We start from the raw sequence: 19,873 nt of genomic DNA, 5'->3' as shown, positions 1-19,873 counted from the left end.
TTTCGATGAAATGGTTCATGAAAGTCTGATCAGTGTGTTTGATATCATTAACAAACAACAATGTAAATATTATACATTTTGAGGAAAAGTAATTTTCGTGATATGCAAATGTGGGCATATTCAATATATATTAAGCTAATTTGCATATTCAAATTAAGTTTCAGAGAAACTTGTAATACAAAAAAGTTTAGTTTTCATGTTAAGATTCATTGTGGAAAGTTTCATTGTGATAGGACAAAAGAAAAAAAATGCCCATTAGGGTGTTTAGTTTTCTCGAGGTATTAGCACACATCTTGAATTGATAATTAAACATATTTCCGCATCTAGGATTTCTTAGGACTTTTAGTATGTTGTTCTAGACACCTCATAGAGATGATCTATGGTGAAAAAATATCTATTTTAATTAGTCTGTCTGGAAATGCTACTTTGCCTGGACTAAATAGGCTGTATGTGAAGATCCACTCCAGAACAAAACAAATACATCAATTAAGGGGCCATACACTTAAAATACAATAAAATACAATAAATACACCGAAACATATATACCTGTACAATACAAAATGAATACAAAAATTATAATAGAGCGGCATGTCAGGCAGGTATATTAAAGGAATGGTCTGTGTTTAGTTACAACGTTTCAAGTTGCAATTTAATATTTTACAAATGTGTTTTGTTCAAAGTAATGCTGTATGTTTTGCAATTGTGTGTGGTCACCTTAAGAGCAGTGTGTATCAGTAGTCATGTGACCAGCAGAATGTCATGTGATCACCTGTAACCAGGAAGTAGATTCAGTTTAGTACATGGCTGAGCACAGAGAAGCTGTGTGTTTTGTCTATAATCCAGCAACATCTACCTGCATATACGCCTTTTGATAGCATCATGGGTATGTAACTAATGCTTAGATGTTCATTGATGATTGTACATGATTATTTTTGATATATTGTGGATATTGATTATGCTTTATTTGTATGTTTCAGTTTCACACTTCTTTGATGTTAGTAAACCTGTGGATTTGGAAACAACTGTCTTCAGAGTCTTAATGTCAAGGAGGAGTTTATCTGACTGTCAAGATATCTAGCCACTTATATTGAGGACAGTACAGTCTATCTATATATCTACAGCTGTTTTTCAACAACCAAAAGTGTCAAATAATGTTTTATGAGCTGTTTCTCAACAACCAAAAGTGTCAAATAATGGTTAGAAGCTGTTTTTCAACAACCAAAAGTGTCAAATAATGTATATCTATTCTCAATTCATAGATCCAAAATGCTTCTTTCTTCAGTAGGAGAGTCTCCTAGTCTCCTCCCCTATGTGGTTTTTCTACTTTTTCTATTCCAATGTATCTTAAAGCAGACACATTATGGCCAGCTTGCACAAAATGAGCCGCCACTGGACTGCGCATATTCAGAGTTCTATTATCACTCCGATGTTCTGTAATGCCCAAGTTTGAAGTCACAATTATGAGTTTGTATAGGAAGGGGGCGTGTCTGATAACATTTATATCTAGCAACTTAAAACCTGTCCGGTATGAAACACAAAAGCCAGAGTAGACCCCAAATGACCAAATGACCCCAAACATGTTTGAAAGTGAAATATCCATTAAAGCCGATGGTCCACCTAATTCCAACACATTTTGCTAGTTTTGGGATCGCTCAGGGTAAAGAAACGTGTTAAAGTTTTCATTCTACTACTGCTACTACTACTACCTGACACTATCCATTAAAAGGATGTGTAACGCAGATTTATTTTAAAATTGGCCAGGGAAAAACCCCTAGTGTACATAGTTTTTATTCGTTGATGATATGTATCATTGTGTTAATTATCTATTAGCTATGTTGATTAATTGGATAGATAAGACCACAATGGAAACAAGTCCCCATGTCAGGACTTTTTTGTGTTATCCTTTTAGCCACCGACTAATAATAAAGTATTCAATTACCGGTAATTAAAAATAATTTTGATGAAAATATAACACTTTGAAACCATTTTGAGAGCATATACCTCTGCTGCTTTACCCCTTAGTTTAAAAGCATTGCAAGAATATCCTAAGACATTTGATGCAATACAAGGTCAGTTTGGCTTCTTGGGTAGCTAAGGTAAAGTCAAGCTGTCAAGCTATGAATAGACCCCGGGCCTTATCGGACAGTGCAGACACACAGATAGCTCTATTTATTTGCATTTCTCCTTGATTCAACCTGGGAGACCACAGAGTCTGATCTGTAGTGATCTCTTGTCAGCCCCCCCCCCCCCCGCCCTTCAGATTGCAGCAGTGCACATTCATCCATCTCAACGAAGAAGACATGTCAAAATATTGCAAAAGGGGAGATCAAAGAACAGTGTGCCGAAATGTGGCATTTATAAATTAAGTTTTGTTTCTTGTCAGAATAATACTATTATCTAATGCAGGGGTTTTCAGCGTTTAGTTTTTTTCAACAGCTAATCTAATGATTAACCATTCTCCCTCAAAGCCTCTCCTTTCTTGGTTCCGATCGGGAAAGCAGACCACCCTCTCTGTGGCAAGAAGAAAGCTGTCAACGTTCATCGCGGTCCAACTACAGGCCAGGGGGGAACCAAAGAACATTGAGTGAGTCCAAGAGCCTTTCAGGAGACGTTGGTGTATTAAATAAACACTTTTAGTAGGAATCATTTCCTCTTCCAGAGGTTGACTAACACATGGCCGCCATATACTGTAGGCTGCTCCGTTTAACTTCCAAGGATGGGGCCATGCCGGCGGTCTGGTATATGTTTTAGCCCCATTGACTATGACTCGTGAAGAAAGAGTTTTACAGTACCTGCCAACCATTTCCTAAAGCAAAATGGCCATGAGTTAAAAAAATTAAATTAATCTACGCATTGATGTTTAGTCAACTTTGACTCGCATGCACGAGGTGCTGTGAGCTTGTAGATCCGCTATGTTTGGCCTTATACTGTAGTTCTCTATAGGAATACAATATAGAGGGTTCAAGTGGTTCATGTAAAATACAAAAGATTTGGCACACAGATTTTGGCGGCCCTCCCATAGGGGTCCCGGACCCCCTGTTGAAAACCCCTGTCTTTAGCTGTGTGTAGCTGCCCTTAACTTAAACCATCTGTGAGCCACCCTCACACCTCTCAAAGCCTTTCCTGCAGCTTTCTTGAAAAGAAAATGGGGTGATAATGACAATACCAGCGAGAACCCTGCTGCAACACAATCAGGTGTCTGTTGAAAGGTATACTGGAGTGTACACTTGCGTCAGAGTGATGTCAAACGTAACGCACCGTCTGGAGAATACATGAGCAACTGGCGGCCGGCGGGCCACATGCGGCCCCCACCTTCACTTAATGTGGCCCTCAGGTATATCAGAATACAGATATATTTTTGATTTCAGCTGTTACAATTCCAAACATGCAAAGAAACATGACCCGCTTTTGTATGTCCAATGTGTTTGGATGTAGTTAACGTAACTATAACTAAATTAATTTGAAATTAAATAAAAAGGTAATTTTTCAGGATTCCAATAAAAATAATTGCCACATTTCTTTTCAGGATTTCAATTGAAATATAGCAAAAAATAGCCGATCTACAAGCTCAAAACATTTTTTTTTTGATAAGACAGTAATATGCAACATGGCCCCTCTGGAGTGAGTGTGGAAATATAGTTGCCCACCCCTGGTCTGGAGGGTTGTAGCACCCTCTATTGAGAGGTGAGACGTACTGTACTGCAGGTAACTATGTGATGGAGGAAGAAGTACTTTCATGTTTTACTTTTTACTAGTAAAAAGTATCAATACCACAATGTAGAAATACCAGACCTTTACAAGATGTGTTTAGTGTATGTTTAGTAATAAAAATCTAAATCTACAAAGTGACGACTAACTAAAGCTTTCAAACGATTATAGTGGAATAAATGTACAATATTTGAAATTTGGAAATACTCCAGTGAGGTAAAAGAAAATCACACCCGTGTGAAGTGAGGGGCATCATCATCGTATCATCATACATCATCTAATTCTGGCCAATCACAATTTGCGTCCTCACTTTTGTCTCCAATGTTTGTATTTACACACTTTTGTCTTCAATGTTTGCGTTTTACACACTTTTGTCTTCAATGTTTGTGTTTACACAATGCTCTTATATGTCATCATACGACACACATCATCTCATTCTGGCCAATCACAATTTGCGTCCTCACTTTTGTCTTCAATGTGTGTGTTTTATACAGACCCTCAAAGCTGGACATAGGACCTCAAACTTGTACTGAAGTACAGCACTTGAGTACATGTACTTAGTTACATTACCACTGCATAACTCTGCATGTGTTCTGCAGCACAACTGAACGTAGTGGGTGGTGGTGTGATAAAGTCTGGTGCCACCACAAAAGATTTATTGTTTCCTTTCCAGAAAAAAAGTGCAACAATTATCTTCGAGTCAACGGTTATATACCGTCTGTCACACTAATTATCAATCGGCTGCAGGCTTTCATCATCTTGGCCTCACTTCTCTGATTCCCTGTTAATTTTAGGATAGATTCTATAATGTTCTCTTATTTGATTTTAAATCTTTAAATGGGCTACACACCACTCGGTATCTCTCTGAGCTCCTGGACTCCAGCAGTGTTGATTTCGTCAACTAAAACTTTGACAAAAACATGTTCGCCGCCGCGTTGTGAGCTTGTAGATCTGCTGTTTTCACAATTTTTGCCTCTTTCTTATTTGACAATTTGGCCAATGTTTGACCAGTTTTTTAATAGTATAGTTTGTTGATTATGACGCTGAAATACTTTTTATTTTCTTCTTAGGTATTATAAAGGTTTTTAAAGTCCTTAAATCGTTCCCCCCCCCCTCCACAGGTTGAGAACCACTGGTCTGTCAGACAGGGTGCTTGACGTTGACCAGAGCAACAGGAATGATTACTGGGTTTGAGGAGCAGCAGCTGTTTCAACATTCAGGACGACCGCAATCTGGGAAGCCATGTCTCCTTGAGAGGATGACCCCAAAACCTACTGACATTGCAGAGACCCACTGGCCATGAGGCAGGGGTCTTCAACAGGGCGTCCTGGACCCCGGGCATCATACGGCGCCCCCCTCATACGTGAGGAGACTCGTGAAAAAACGGTCTCCTCACGTATTAGCATGACGAGGTCGGTCGCCAGAACGAAGAGCGGGTGTTTTTGATGATGAATCTATCATGGTTAGCCTACTTAAAATGGAGTTTGAAGGGTTTGTAATGTATAGGAAGGGGTCTGATTAAAAATATATATATCGAATTACTGAATCAAGCAGCTTAAAAACTGTCTGGGGGCAGGGATGGCTCCGGGGGGGGCAAACCAACACATTTATTTTTAAAGTGAAATATCCCTTTAACCACCTAGCATCCCTATTCAAAAAGATTTTAGACGAAAATAGCTGACCTACAAACTTGTAGATTGGCTATTTTCTACAAAGATGTTTACAGATCGAGTCAATGTACAGAAAAGCTAAAGGTCAAGTTTATTAAGCATTGAGGGTTTATGTAAGTGGTAAAATGTCTGAAAATACACATCAACATGAATCCAACCTAACACTGATGATATAGCTGTCAAACAAGTCTATGAATCTATCTATGAAGCCCATGTAAAGGTTTAATATGAAACACAATGTTCAATAAAAACTCCCTGCTTCTCTCTCTCAGCTATAAGTGGTAGCCTGGTTGACCACACTCCCTCTTCAAGGGGGAGTGGTCAACTAGGCTATGGGGTCCTTAGGCTGAAAAAAGTTGAAGACCCCTATAGCCATAAAGATGTCAACACTGGGCTAAGTGAAATGTGCCAGGTCATCAATAAAAAATGGACATATGCTGAATGAATGCATTCTGCCTTCATATACCTGCTCACTCCTCTGATTTAATGTACCATGACAAATTGGATAACTGCAGCATGGTTTTGGCATAATGCCCAGATGGTATTTTTTTTATTTTATTATCATCTTTTTCTTTTTGTAGTTATATAGCCTACATACAGCCATGGTAATAAGCAGGGGAGCTAAATCCTTTAAAAAAATAAACATCCAGAAAATTATTGTCTTGGTTCTTCTTGCCACTAAAAGAAGAGGAGTTTAATTGGGCCATTCCTAAGCAAGCAGAATACTGGGAAGGTGAAGGGTTAATTTGCGGCTGGGGGAAACCTGATGCTAATTAAGTCTTTGGAATGCCACAGACTGAAATTCTAGCACAGAAACCCCTCGGAGTAGAGTGGCTCAGACGACAGACAACATGGAGAAAGCCAGGAGAAATGCTGCGTGTGCCTGATGTTTTTGTTACATTACATGCATAGGCTACTGCTACTGACGATGACATTATTTTGGACAGGCCAGTCACAGCGAAACCCGGAGTGAAGGTAATCTAGTAATATTATTTGTGATTGTTTAGTCACAGATTAAAAAGTCTCTTTTTCCATGCAGCAAAAAGTTTGTCTTCCTTTTTGTAGTGATAGTGACATACGTGAGGAAGCTAAATATTGTTTATTTTCAAATGTTTATGTCCTAAACTGTGTCACCCCCCCCCCTTCTCTTTTACAAGGAAGAAAAGGAGTCACAAATCCCACAACACAAATGGCATTCTTCTTACCAAGACCAGTAGGTCTGCTGCTGCTCTTCCTCCTGTCCTGGTTGTCAGTAGTGCACTATGACTCCGTCGCAGCAGCAGAGATCTGCCGGCCGGGAACGCACTGCCACGGCGGCGGACTGGGAGGACAAACCGGAGACCCGAGACCGTGCACCGGAGCGCACTGTCCGGGGGGCAGCAGCAGATCCTCCAGAGCGGCGGCGGCACGCCAGTACAACAACCCAACAACAGGTTCGGGAACAACAACAACGCAGGTTAGAGCGGCGCAGATAGTGGCCAGCCAGCACCAGGTACACCCGGGCTCTGCTAGAGCGACCAGATCGGAACAAGCCAGCGGTCACGGCGGGGTCCAGGCGGGGGCGCAGCAGCAGCCACCCCGCAGCGGCGCCCGGGAAAGGGACCACCAGAGCGCACGGACGAGGACGACGCCTGAGGTTTTCGCCGCTGCTCCTGGATGTACTAGTGGGACAGACTGCGTTCAGAAACAGCCTCCTCCTCAACCCGGCGTCAACGACACCTTACGGGACTGTAAAGGGATCGAATGCAAACTGCCTGCCCTGAGGATACGGCTCAAAGCCCCCCGGCCGAAGTCCTCGTCCTCGTCTTCCTGTGCGGGTGGTGGTGAGGGGTGTGCGGGCAGTTTGGAGGACAGCCCGCTCTCCCCCGTCCATCTGGCGGACAGAGCGGCGCAGTTTCTGGGAGATTTCCCGGAGTTTGGATATCCGTCGTCGGAACTTGGCGGCGGTGCGCCTCTGGGTGTCCAGCTCACGTGCGATATCAAACCAGGTCTGTGACGTCTGTCTGTTCTGTCATGATCACCATGGATAATTACAAAAACAATTAAGCACATTATTAGACATATGAATTGGCTGATTGAATCGGATAGAGCTTATAGATCAGATATTTCGAAATGGACTATATATTTCGTCCATTTCAAAAGTTTTGTAATAATCCAAATCTACAAAGTAACTGATGTCAAATAAATGTTGTGGAGTAAAAGTACAATATTTGTCTCTGACATGTAGTAGAGTAGAAGTACAAGTATTGGATATTGGAAATACTCAAGTAAAGTACAAATACCTCAAAACTGTACTTAAGTACTGTACTTAAGTAAATGTACTTAGTTACTTTCCACCACAACTGCCACAAAATGCCCCTGCCGGGCTCTGGACAGGGCCTCTGCCCAGGCTCCATATACCTGTATGGAGCTGGCCTGGCCTGTTCTGACATCACAAATGGGCACTGCTCTAGTAGAGATAGTACACAATCAGTTTAACCACTTTAACTCTGTATCGGCTATTTGAAAATAGTAGATCTACAATCTACAAGCCCATAATGCATTATTTTGTAGATCTGCTTTTTTTTTTTTAACATATTGGAAAACAAAGATTTTTTTTAAAATATTGTATATTTTGGGGGTCCTTGACATGAAAAAAAGTTTGCCTCTTCCTTATATTTCTTGACAATTTGGCCAATGTTTGAGCCGTTTTTATCAGCTTGCAGAGCTGGTCAATGTTCGCCCAGAGTAGTAGTAGCGATGTAGTGGTGAGATTGTCATGATTGGCTGGCCTCAAACTCAGCCAATGGGAGACTAGCCCTATACGGTCAATAGCGGCTCTCTTCCCAGGCAGACAGCGACAGACAGCGAGAGGTGTCATGCTCTCCTCTCCCCCACTGCTGCATTCGGCCAATTTATATGGATGATAAAAAATGTATCCCCTTACAAAACAACTTTTCGAGGGCAACATATTGTATACAAAGAGCGGGTTTAAAGACTTATGTCATAGCAACACGTATACAAAGAGGGGGTTTAAAAGACTTATGTCATAGCGACAACATGGATCTGTGGATGAGACGACAAAACTTCCACAAAGGGGACGTGTTGCAGTGGCTTCAGCGGGGCAGCGGTGGCCGATCGGTTTGCGGAGCGGTCTTGATATCGGAAGGTCGCTAGTTCGTATCCCCGGACCGGCACGTTAAAATTACCACCGCTGAAGTGCCCTTGAGCAAGGCATTGAACCCCTACCATGAAATGTTCTATGAGCAGGGCCTGGCTGTAAATAAGTTCTTGAGCTTAGCCTTAGTCCAGTTACCCTGGGTAAATATAGTAACTTTGCTTTGCAAGCTGATATATGACTTGAGTCTATGGGTGCACGATTATGACCGATATCCGATCTCCGATTATTTGCAGGGTCATATTTCTGACCGGTTCCGATATTATACAGAGGACCGCAATGGAAACTAGCCTAGGACCTAGCAGCTTGGCCCAAAGCCTGCTAATAAAGTATTCAATCAATCAATTAATATACTCTTTTTCCAAGTGTCTGTTTTCACTACTGAATGAGATGAGTATATGTTGAGACCAATACGATACCAATATGGTATTTTTATGGCCAATTCTGATACGCTAACTATTTTATTGTGCATCTCTACAAGTACAAGTACGGAATTCAACATTTTCGAAAATAGCAGATTTACAAGCTCACAATGCGTCCCATCGCAACGGATTGTGAGCTTCTAGATTGGCTGTTTTCAAATGAAGTGGGTAATGTATGTTTTGTCATTATGAAAATCTAACTAGTAAGTAAGTTACTAAGGTTTTGTACAATATTTGCCTCTGAGATGTAGTGGAGTAGAAGTAAGTATTGAAAATTGGAAATACTCAAGTAAAGTACAAATACCTCAAAATTGTGAGTTCTGTCAGGCTGTGAGTTCTGTCAGGCTGTGAGTTCTGTCAGGCTGTGAGTTCTGTCAGGCTGTGAGTTCTGTCAGGCTGTGAGTTCTGTCAGGCTGCGGAACAGCTGAATCGGGGGAAAAAAGTCCCTCGGCCTGAGTCAATTGTCCAGAAAATGTAGAACGCTTTGAAGTCTGTCCATACATAAGAAACTTTCATTACGCTGTTGGCTTCCTGGGCCAAGAGCCGTTCACATTCTGTGCCAACATATTTTGATAGAAATCATTCAGAGCCATATAGTTGATATGAATTAATTAATTCTAAAGTGGATATAAATTATACATGGATGATGTATTTAGTCTATGCAGCCAGTCTACAGGGGCTTCAGCATGCATTATTTCTTACACTGTGCTAATGGTTTTATCAGAGCTACCGTGTGGACATTTATTTGGAACTACATCCTTGATAAAAATGTATCTTCCATATTCTATCCTGGACATACCGGTAAGTATTATTTATTTGTGTGATCAAAATGTATAAATAATCAGACCCGTCTGAAGTGAGTGGTGCAGCAGCGCCCCCTGTTGGTACCCTAAACATACATACATAGGGACACAGCCCTATGGTTGCACCAGTGGTTGCACCACTCAAAAAAGTGTGGTTGCACCACTAAAAAAGAAAAACAATGTTCCCCTTTATTTCATGTGTATAAAGGGTGCATGCATCAGTGGTATCAATGGGTCCCTTTGGTTCCATTTGTACACTCTCAGAGTTAAATTAACATTGATTTTACAATATAAATTGGGGTCCCAGAGATAGAAATGCCATTAAATGGGGGACCGTAGCCTAATTCAAGTCAAACCTCTGGCCCTTGAAATGAAAAAGGTTGAATTATATATATATAATATTATATATATATATCATCACCCACTTCAGCCCATACATTTTGGCCATTTGAAAATAGCCGACCTACAAGCTCACAATGTGTCGCACTGCGACGCATTGTGAGCTTGTAGATCTGCTATTTTCAAAAGATGTTTAAACATTTGAAAACTTGAAATGGGACATTCTGCATAATGAGTACTTTCTACCTTTGATACTTTTTTATACCAAAACTTTTGCACTTACATTTCTTTTTATATTCCGGACTTTTACATGCAACGGAGTAGTTCTACATTGCAGTATTGATACTTTTACTTAAGTAAAACATGTGAGTAGTAGTACTTTTTCCTAGCGTGGGGTTCCCCGATTCTGAATTGTCCCTCGCAGAAGTGACAATTTCAGATCCGCGGAACGCAGCGCATCAGGCTGGAACTCAGGCTAACCTCTTCCACCACTATCTTTATTAGGGGAGAACGAGGTCCCGTCAGAAGACGCCCTCATCCTCCACCTCCAGCTGGCCAAGGGCCAGGAGCAGCTGGTGGAGGCGCTGCGCGCCCAGCAGACGGTCATCCGCGACCTTCAGCAGAAGCTTGTCGAGCAGCAGGGGGCGCTGCTGGCGCAGCAGCGCGAGATCCTGGAGCAGCAGCGGCGCGCCTACGAGCAGATGGACGTGGTGAAGGCGCAGTACGGCCTGCTCGCGGACACGGTCAAGCAGGTGTCCTTCCAGGTATAGGGCTTCCAGGTATAGGACATTCTTTTTGAGGGGCAGGTGCACCTTGTGCGGCACGTGGAACCGCCAGCTTGCCTTATTAGTGTGTGATTTTGGGGGCATGAATAACATATTGGAAGATTTTAATGCAGAATTGCTTGATGTCACACAAAAACGTCACACAAATAATTGCGATTAACGGTTTAAGTGTGTTTTTTGCATTGAACATTGGAACGTTACAGTTTGTAGTTCTGTTTGCCTTTTAGGCTTCGTAATCACAAATTACACAGGCAGATATGACAAATAAGTTAAGTATACAAAGAAATCACTGACTAATTTAATGTTTTATAATATTTTCTTTCCAAAAAAATGACAAAATAGTGGAAATAGTTGATCTAAAAGCTTACAACACGTCACTTCGTGATATCTTGTACGCCTGTAGATCTGCTATGTCTGCTATTTTTGTAAAATGGTTGAACATATACGGACATTTTTGGAATGTGGAAACATTCACATAATTTGCGACTATCTCAAATAATTGCGATTCGGCAGACGATTATTATGTAATAACTGTGACAGGCCAACCTCCAGGGCCTCCAGGGGGAGCTGCAGAGCTACTTCGAGAGCCACCTGGTGGGCCTGCAGAACCAGGCGCGCAGCCACCTCCACAAGTCCTACGCCGGCGTGCACAAGATGGACACGCTGGACGCCAAGGTCATGGACGTGGTCGGCGAGGAGGCCCACTTCCCGCAGCCCCTGCTGGGCTGCGCCTCGCCGTGCGGGCCCGGCGAGTTCTGTGACTTCCAGAGGGAGCCGCCCCGCTGCGAGAGCTGCACCATGTGCCCCCCCGGCTTCTTCCTGGTCTCCCAGTGCTCGCCCAACGCGGACCGAATGTGCCAGGTACACGTTAGCCTCGCGTAGTCAACCTTCCAGCTGCCTTTGCAATGCATATTGATTGCCCCAGGCAGATTGAGTCTGATCTTAGTGACACTTATTGGTCCGACAGTCATTAACCTACCTCAAACCCTAACCTAACCATAACCGCAAGCACGGGAGCAGCGCATGTTCGACTGTTGTTCCCGCATGTCGGACTAATGCTCTGTCGGAATTACCATTGGATCCTGAAAATATATGGCGGGCTTACCAGGATATAACCAACCAGGGCCCAGTATGCAAATATAGGGCGGGCTTACCAGGATATAACCAACCACATCACTCACAATGTGTGTGATGTAGTGGGCTGCGCTGCTCTGATTGATTGTAGGCCTTTTCTTCTTTTTTTTAATATATTTTTTATCCCACGATTTTGTAACACATTTTTCACCCCTGTGTCAATCATCTAATGTGATCCTGGGCTCTACACACCCTCCACCAACCTAGTCCCCATATATGGGAGACAAGGGGAGAGCAACGGACTTGAACTCATGCTTCCTTCATGCCTGAGTGTCCAAGTTGCTCCTTTACACCTGACAGGGGGGAGTTTCCCTGGTTGGACGTAGCGCGTGGAAGGAACACGTTATTCCAACCAGTTCCTTTCCCCTCCATCAGGCGCCCCGGCTGGCCAGGGGGAGGCAGTTTAGTGACCAGGATTACTGCATGTTTTTTGTGAGGGTACCTACCCTAGGGGACACGGGGAGAACATGCAAACTCCACACAGAAAGGCCCTTTCGCCAACCCCGCCTCGGGTATGGGCACTGATGACGCGGAGGAGGAAACACGCCGCCAGCACCCACAGCGTCCCGAGCGGGAATCGAACCCAGGACCTTCTAGCTGTGAGGCGACAGCACTACCAACTGTGCCACCGTGCCCCCTGCGTTTTAATCTTTTTGTAACTGCCCCTTGGAAAAAAATGAATATCCACGCAGTGATATTCGTATGGCTACGCAAGGTTATTATACGCATGATACTTTTGTACACCAATCTGTCTGCGTTTTATCTACGCACAGGGATCTTCAACAGGCGGTCCGGGACCCCTAAGGGCAGGTTTTCTCAAAGTGCCTTGGGGGTCTTGACGCTAGTCCAGGGGTGAAACAGAATACTTTGATAATATTTGGAATTCATCAATATCAATTAATAACCACTTCAGACCCTATTAGTCAAATGGACCTGAGTTGCTCTGTACTTGGTGAGCTCCTTTTCTATCTTCACCAAATCTCTTCGTCCAAAAAAAAAAAGGCAGATCTACAAGCTCACAACGCGTCGACTCACAATGTGACCCCAGAATCCCTATTATCGGAATAGGGAGGCTGGGGTTCAAGTGGTTAAGATAACTTACTTATACGTCCCGTTATGGACAAGTTTTCCTTGTGCCATACTGTCCCTTAGCCCTTTAGGGTTAGGGTTTAAGTGGGAACTCGGGTGCAGTGGATGAAAATGTATTTCCAAGAATTCCCGAGTCAAAACAGTTTGAGAACCATCCTAGCCTAGGGGATCCTCCGAGTTACTACAGGGTGGGGTCCAAATCTTTATCTGATAGGATTTCAATTTTTTATTTCACATTAACCACTTGAATCCTAGCATCCCTTTTCTGTGGGGAACATTAGCCGAAAATAGTCGATCTACAGTACTGTACAAGCTTGTGAGCTTGTAGATCTGCTATTTTTGGCAAGGAGGTTTGGTGTAGTAGGGGGGGGGGAAACGAGCAGATTCTATTGAGTGTTTTGGTTAACATTAATATGAATGGAACACAACGCTATACACTGATAGTGTCAAACAAGTCTATATGAAATCTAGGAAAGGGTTTACTCTACACAATTTTTCAATATGTAGGGGTCTCTGCTTCTAAGGAGTCCTTGGCCTGAAATGACGTTGAAGACCCTGGTCTACAGCAATGTGAGAATTGCATGCTTATTTAACATTACAAAATGTAGGGAAATCTAAATATTGTATATTATCTGCATTACAGGACAGAGATGAATGCCTCGAATTACCAAACATCTGTGGAGAGCGAGTAAAGTGCCTTAACACTCCAGGTGAGTCTCACTCATTGTTTATCTCCGCCAGGCAGATGGCCAGGGTTGGAGAATGTTTTTGTTGTTGTTGTTACCTAGGTCACATTCTCACCTAATACCTCGGTAGACTCATGCGTATGGGCGGAGATTTTGGGATTCTTGCGTATTTAATTTGCTGCAGTTTGCCTTCACACTGTCATCCGTAGCAATTGGGAACGCAGCAGGGGGGACCTTTATCAATGTGTTCCATTCATAAACCTAGCCTACAACACAGCCTACAACACAGTGAAATCTATGGTGATAAAATTATACTCATAACGTGCATGTGTCGTGCCGTCTGGGACTGGACCCCCCCCCCCACAGCTCTCTCGCTCTCTCACTATACACATGCAGCCACGCCACGCACTTTTGGGCATGGAGGCACAGCGCTGAGCACACCGATATAACAGACAGCAGCGCAAAATGTTTACAAGTTTAAAAGTCGAGATGAAAGTACCTGCTCCCCAGTCCCCACACAGTGACAGCTCCATCTTTACGGCACAGACAGACAGACAGAATATTCTGTAGGCTATAATACACTGCAGTGTAAAGGGGACATCTTTGCGCTGCGTAAAATATGCCTTCTCCGTCTCCAACTGTGTTCAGCTCAGTGCGATTGGAAGCGAAGCGAAACCCCCATTTTTGCTCGGAGTAAAATGCGGTTCTTTGATACGCATTAGGATTCGAATGAGCCTTCACACCTGCCAAACGAAGTGCACTTTCTGAAAATGCGCAGCAGGATTCGTTTTAATCGCAGCAAAGCTCTCTGGTGAGAATGTGACCCTAGTTTGGGTCCCAGGAAAATTGTTTCTCTGTTCTATATCGTCTTTCTGATACTGCTCGTTCACATTTTCTCCGCCCTCTGTTCCGGCGGTGGCCAGGGGGATTCAGGTGCTTGGGGGTTTCGCTGAGGGATGCGGTCTCTGGCGTGTGTGGCCACCAGTACTTCTACAACCAGGAGCTGCAGGAGTGCCAGGTATGGAATCGCAACTCGTAGAGGCAATTCGTAACAAAACAGTCTGTAAGTGTAAATCAGATTTGTAACTCGTATATGAACATCTGTGTTTGTGTCTCTAAATGTATTTATATATCTATATGCCAGGCGTGTTCCGACTGCGACGATGGGGACCCGGCCGCCCTCCCCTGCACGGCAACCAGTGACGCCATCTGTGGCGGCTCGGCCTCTGGCGAGAGCCGCCTCTCCCAGGCCTGGGGGTCCGGGGTCTCGGTCCCTCCTGCCAGGGCACCACCCGGTGCTGGCCACATTTCCCAGGGTCTCCAGCTTCGCCTCCGCAGCAGCAGCAAAGACGCCGGCGACATGGACCTGCTGCTGAACAACCGGGCCGGACGGCTGGCCTTCCTGCAGCACGGCTTGGTGTGGCTGGACCACAACTTTGCCCTGAAGCACAGCTGCCGGAACTTCCTCCAGGTGGGCATTGTTATAATAGTTTTGGATTTTTCATTTTAGTTTAGTTTTATTAACACTTTCCATGCAACCATTTACTACAGCAATATGCACGAAAAAGGAAGCAAAGAAGACCCCGCGACTCGGCCCCGTGAACTGGAAGTAGTAATCGGCCATTTTCGAGCCAACCTTCTCCAGCATTTAAAATGCTAATATGCTTTTTTATTTTGTATTTATTTTTGGGGGCTTTTTCTGCCTTTTATTGGATAGCGTACAGTATGGTGACAGGAAATGGGGAGAGAGATGGGGGGGGTTGACACGTGGCAAAGGTCATCGAGATCGGGTGTCGAACCCGCGACACGCCGTCAGGCTGGCTTAGTAGCCTAGGTGCCTGGACCGCTACACTAGCCGCCCGGGCCGTGCTATTTTTTTATTGAGCTCCTAACATCGTCCTCACCTCGCCTCATATCACCTCATCTGAGCCTCAACAATTCAGAGAAAATCGCCACCATCACAGGAGTCTATGGAGCCGCCATCTTGGTGTGGTAAAAAAAAGAAGTGCAATGTGGAACGTTACTATGCGGTAAATATAAAATAGGTTAGTATACGATAAAGACCATAGAATGTTATAATATACGGGATTGGCATGCAAATGCTGGGTTTTATAGATCGTAAATATGTCTATAGCTAAATATGTGTTTTATTATTTTTTACTTTTTCAAATTCAGTTATTTTTAATTTGTTTTTAGAGCAGATTTGCTAGTTTTTATTTTATAAAATGCTAATACTTATCTTAGTTTTTTATTAGTTTTAGTGTTAGTTTTAGTTTCTTTTAAATAAGCCTACTTTTGGTTATTTGTCAGGTGCCGTGTGTAATAAAAAACGTATACTTAAAATGTGTTCAGTTACCAATCACATAGACTGCTACAAATGTACTAAAACGAAGGCCATTTTGTCTGTAATTTCAGTTTGTTTTAGTTATTTTGTAAACGGAATACAGTTTCAGTTGTTTATTTTTTTTATGCTAGTTTTTATTTAGTTCAGTTAACTTTTCCATTAGTCTTTGTTAACTATAATTAGTGGTAGAAAAGGTACTCCAATTTTTAAGTAAAAGTATCAATACTGCAGCCGTACTATCAAATGGCCGAAATGTACAGTATACATGAAGTGGTTAATGTAATGTTTTGTAATCTACAAATCTACAAAGTAACTAATAACTAAAGCTGTGAAATAAATGTAGTGGAGTAAAAGTACAATATTTGGATCTGAGATGTAGTGGAGTAGATGTAAAAGTATTGGAAATTGGAAATACTAAAGTAAAGTACAAATACCTCAAAATTGCGCTTAAGTTAATGCACTTAATTGCTTTACACCACTGTCGTTAACTGTAACCACCTGGCAGGTGGGCATGCGGCTCAACGGCAGCCAGGAGGACCAGGAGGGCCAGGACCTCAGTGGCGTGCGCGTGGAGCAGCCGGACGGGAAGTACTTCCAGGGTGTGAGCATCAGCGCCGGCGCGGAGGTGGAGCCTAACCACACCCTGACCCTCCTGCTGAAGAGCCCCAACCAGCACTGCAACCAAAGCAAGGACCTCCACATCTACGAGCTCAACGGGGCCTCCTTCAGCCTCCTCTGGCTGTCCCACGACACTGGGGCCGTCGCCATGACCGCGCAAACCACCATATCCAGCCACCACCAGAGCAACTACCGGCCCGGCTTCCGCGTGACCTCGGTCTCCGACCCGTACATGGTCGGCCTGACCCACGACGGCCGCGGGGTTCGCTTCACGGAGAGCGGCGTGGTGAAGTTCGTCCTGCAGCAGGCGCTGTATGCCATGGGCCACACGTGCGTCCGAGATGGCTTCTCCCTGCTCGCCTACGCCAACCACAATGGCACCGCGCAGGAGGTGCTGCAGGCGTTCAAGACAGGCGTCAACTACAGGGACACTTCCATCACTCTTTCTGGCGCCGTGCAAGTGGAGAGCGGCGACACGCTGAGCTTCGAGATCACCTCCCCCTCGCAGTGCAATATCCGCTACTTTGGGGACAGCACCGGGATCAGCATGTTGAGCCTTATCTGGATCCCTTCGGCCTTGTCCTCTGCCCTGACCGCCACCATCTCCAGGGCTGGTCTCCCCTCCGGCGCCGTCCGAAACAAGCCCCTCCTGTTCCAGCAAATCAGCCCGGATTCGCACCACATCCACCTGGCGCGGCCCGGGGGGGAAGCGCCCGCCCGCAAGAACTTCGTATTCCGTGAGAAGGGGACGGCGAACGTCGCCCTGAACCTGAAGCTGATCCACTCCTGCAACGTGGTGAAAGTCACCCTCCACCGCGCGGGGGGAGGAGGAGGAGGAGGAGGAGGAGGTGGAGCCAATGGCGAGGGCGGGCGGCAGGCGGGTCCTGTGGCTCAGCAGGTGTCCGGCCACATGCCAGAGGGCAGCGAGTGGGCGAGCGTGGGGCTGAGGGCCTCGTTCCCGGTGCAAAATGGCACGTCCATCTACGTGACCCTGGACTGTGTCCGCGGGCGAGTTAATCAGATCACCCACCAGGGAGGCACCAACATCAACATTCTCTGGGTTGCGTTGTGATCCAAACCTTTGGTCAAAACATTCATGTTAGTAAAAAATAAAGACTATGGATTTGCACAAAATTGAATTGCAGAGCAGATTCGAGAATTTACCAAACTGAAGTCAGGTTTTGGTCGAGAGAAAACTTCGTATTTGTCTATAACAATGTTATGATATAACGTTACTATGATGTCCCTTTTGGGTATGATTGATATTGTAAGTACTGCTTTTTGCTCCAAAAGTACTTCGGCTGGTTGAGCAGTGACCAATTCATCAAGAATGTCTGTGAGTGTACAGTGATTGTATGAGTGTTTAGTGTTGAATGTGTGCCTGTCTTTGCATGTGTGTATGATTCACATCACGTGTGTACAGTACTATCCCTGCACATTTACATACAATACATACTGTATGTTCTGATCCCTTTAAGTGCTTTGAGGAACGTTTTCATGAGCAATAATATAGACAAGGGTAATGCAATGAAACTTCTTCACCAGGTAGGTCTTTTTGTTCAATTTCTTTTTTATGGTAACTTATTTAAATGTTATATCCATTGTACTTTTTATATATGACAATATCATCCCTTTGCAATATAAACAATGTGTTGGCAATGAACAAAAACTGATGAATAAAAAGATGACGCGCAGGTGCCGGTTTCATGCAATCAATTCTAGAGATGCATGATTTTGAAATTATGACCGATATCCGATTATTTGCAGGGTCATATCAGCCGATACCGATATATTACAATATTATATATTTCTATTGAACTCATGGCTGATTTTATTTTATTTTATTTGCTGGTGAAAGTAGATCTGCTCCCCACTAACAGCTGCAAATATTATTCAATTAAATTTCTGAATTGTAGGCCTGAGGCCTACCATACCATTGCGTGGCACATGTATGCACAAAATGTCTATGTTCACAGGCTTCTTTGTGCGGCCTAGAGGGCATCTGAGCATGTGCAGCACTACACCAATGTCGATATTCAGCTTTAGATCTAGTGAGAGCTGCTGCCGTCTTTATTGCTTGTGTGCGTGCATGCACACACGTGTATGCTTTTTGTCCCCCTCCAAACATTGTACACAATGATGCATTTTCAGAGAGTTGGCAGCGATGTGGCTTTTGAAATTCTCCAGCTTTATTCTCACTTCATCATGCATCATGCATGTGTATACTGTAAGGTTTCTATGAGTGTATATTGTTTTTCAACATCAAATATACTTCATACATACTGTCGTACATGTCGGAGACTATAGAGACTCACACACTTGCATGTACCAACATTTTTCTGAAAAAAGAAAAGGAAAAAATGTAATAAAAAAGAGAACTCTTATACTGTAGATCTTTGGCCGTGGACTGATCTAAAAATATATTGTTCCAGGGACCCCTAGAAGCAAAGATTTGAGTAAAAAGAAAAGGAATCTTCAAAATTGCATCTACAAGCTCATGACGAGTCACTTCGTGCCAGACCATGAGCTTGTATATCTGCTGTTTTTCAATAGCCAAAGTATAAAAGAATGCTTTTTAGCTCAAATCTAAAATGACTTGGTTTTAATGGGTTAAGCGGTGCATTATTGATACAAGGCCAGAATAAGCAGGATACAAGCTCCCACAATTATTGTCGCAGGATGTTTGTTATTGGTGCATGCTTCAGAGTCTAGCTAGCCACATCATGTGACCAACGTCATGTCACGTGACACCCTCATGTGAAGCTCATTCTGATGTCTCATGCTAGTCATCAAGGTGCAAGATTGTTTAACGATTGTGGTTATTTTGAAGTTTCAGTCTGAAAGCCTCTGTTTCTGAACCACTCAGAGCAGTAAGGAAGTAATAAAAAAATGATTTGTGTGAAAAACATGCAGCAAAGTTCAGAGGGCGCTAAAAAGTTCTCCCAGTGGCTACTGTATGTACAGGACCAATAATTGAGCCCTGTGGAATGCCAGAACTGATGAAAAGTCGGCTAGATTGACAAAGTCGAAATCAAATCCCCCTTGTTCTGTCTGAATCAGTTAAAAAGCAGCAATTTGTGATGACACAGTATATATAGGGTGACAAAAATGGCAAGCA

At 43.7% G+C, this 19,873-nt stretch overlaps 1 protein-coding gene across 2 annotated transcripts; it reads left to right on the top strand.

The window, feature by feature from the left end:
• Positions 1–782: 782 nt before the first annotated feature.
• nell3 (NELL (neural EGFL like) family member 3) lies at positions 783–18,711 on the top strand. 2 transcript variants are annotated; one of them, XM_080793715.1, is made up of 10 exons: positions 783–883; positions 2,469–2,584; positions 4,830–6,353; positions 6,536–7,366; positions 10,604–10,863; positions 11,437–11,745; positions 13,751–13,817; positions 14,717–14,811; positions 14,938–15,264; positions 16,643–18,711. In XM_080793715.1, the coding sequence occupies exons 4-10, from the start codon at positions 6,568–6,570 to the stop codon at positions 17,825–17,827; spliced, it is 3,042 nt and encodes a 1,013-aa protein (XP_080649841.1). In that variant the 5' UTR covers positions 783–883; positions 2,469–2,584; positions 4,830–6,353; positions 6,536–6,567; the 3' UTR covers positions 17,828–18,711. The 2 variants fall into 2 exon arrangements, with proteins under 2 accessions (XP_080649841.1, XP_080649840.1); XM_080793714.1 differs by having other exon boundaries at positions 11,425–11,745.
• The last annotated feature ends 1,162 nt before the right edge of the window (positions 18,712–19,873 follow it).

This window comes from Protomyctophum bolini (genome assembly GCF_963924005.1).
Source record: "Protomyctophum bolini genome assembly, chromosome: 21".
In the NCBI taxonomy this organism is placed as follows: Eukaryota; Metazoa; Chordata; class Actinopteri; order Myctophiformes; family Myctophidae; genus Protomyctophum; species Protomyctophum bolini.
The sequence above is the reverse complement of the archived record's forward strand: the minus strand, read 5'-3'. Positions and strand labels throughout refer to the sequence as shown.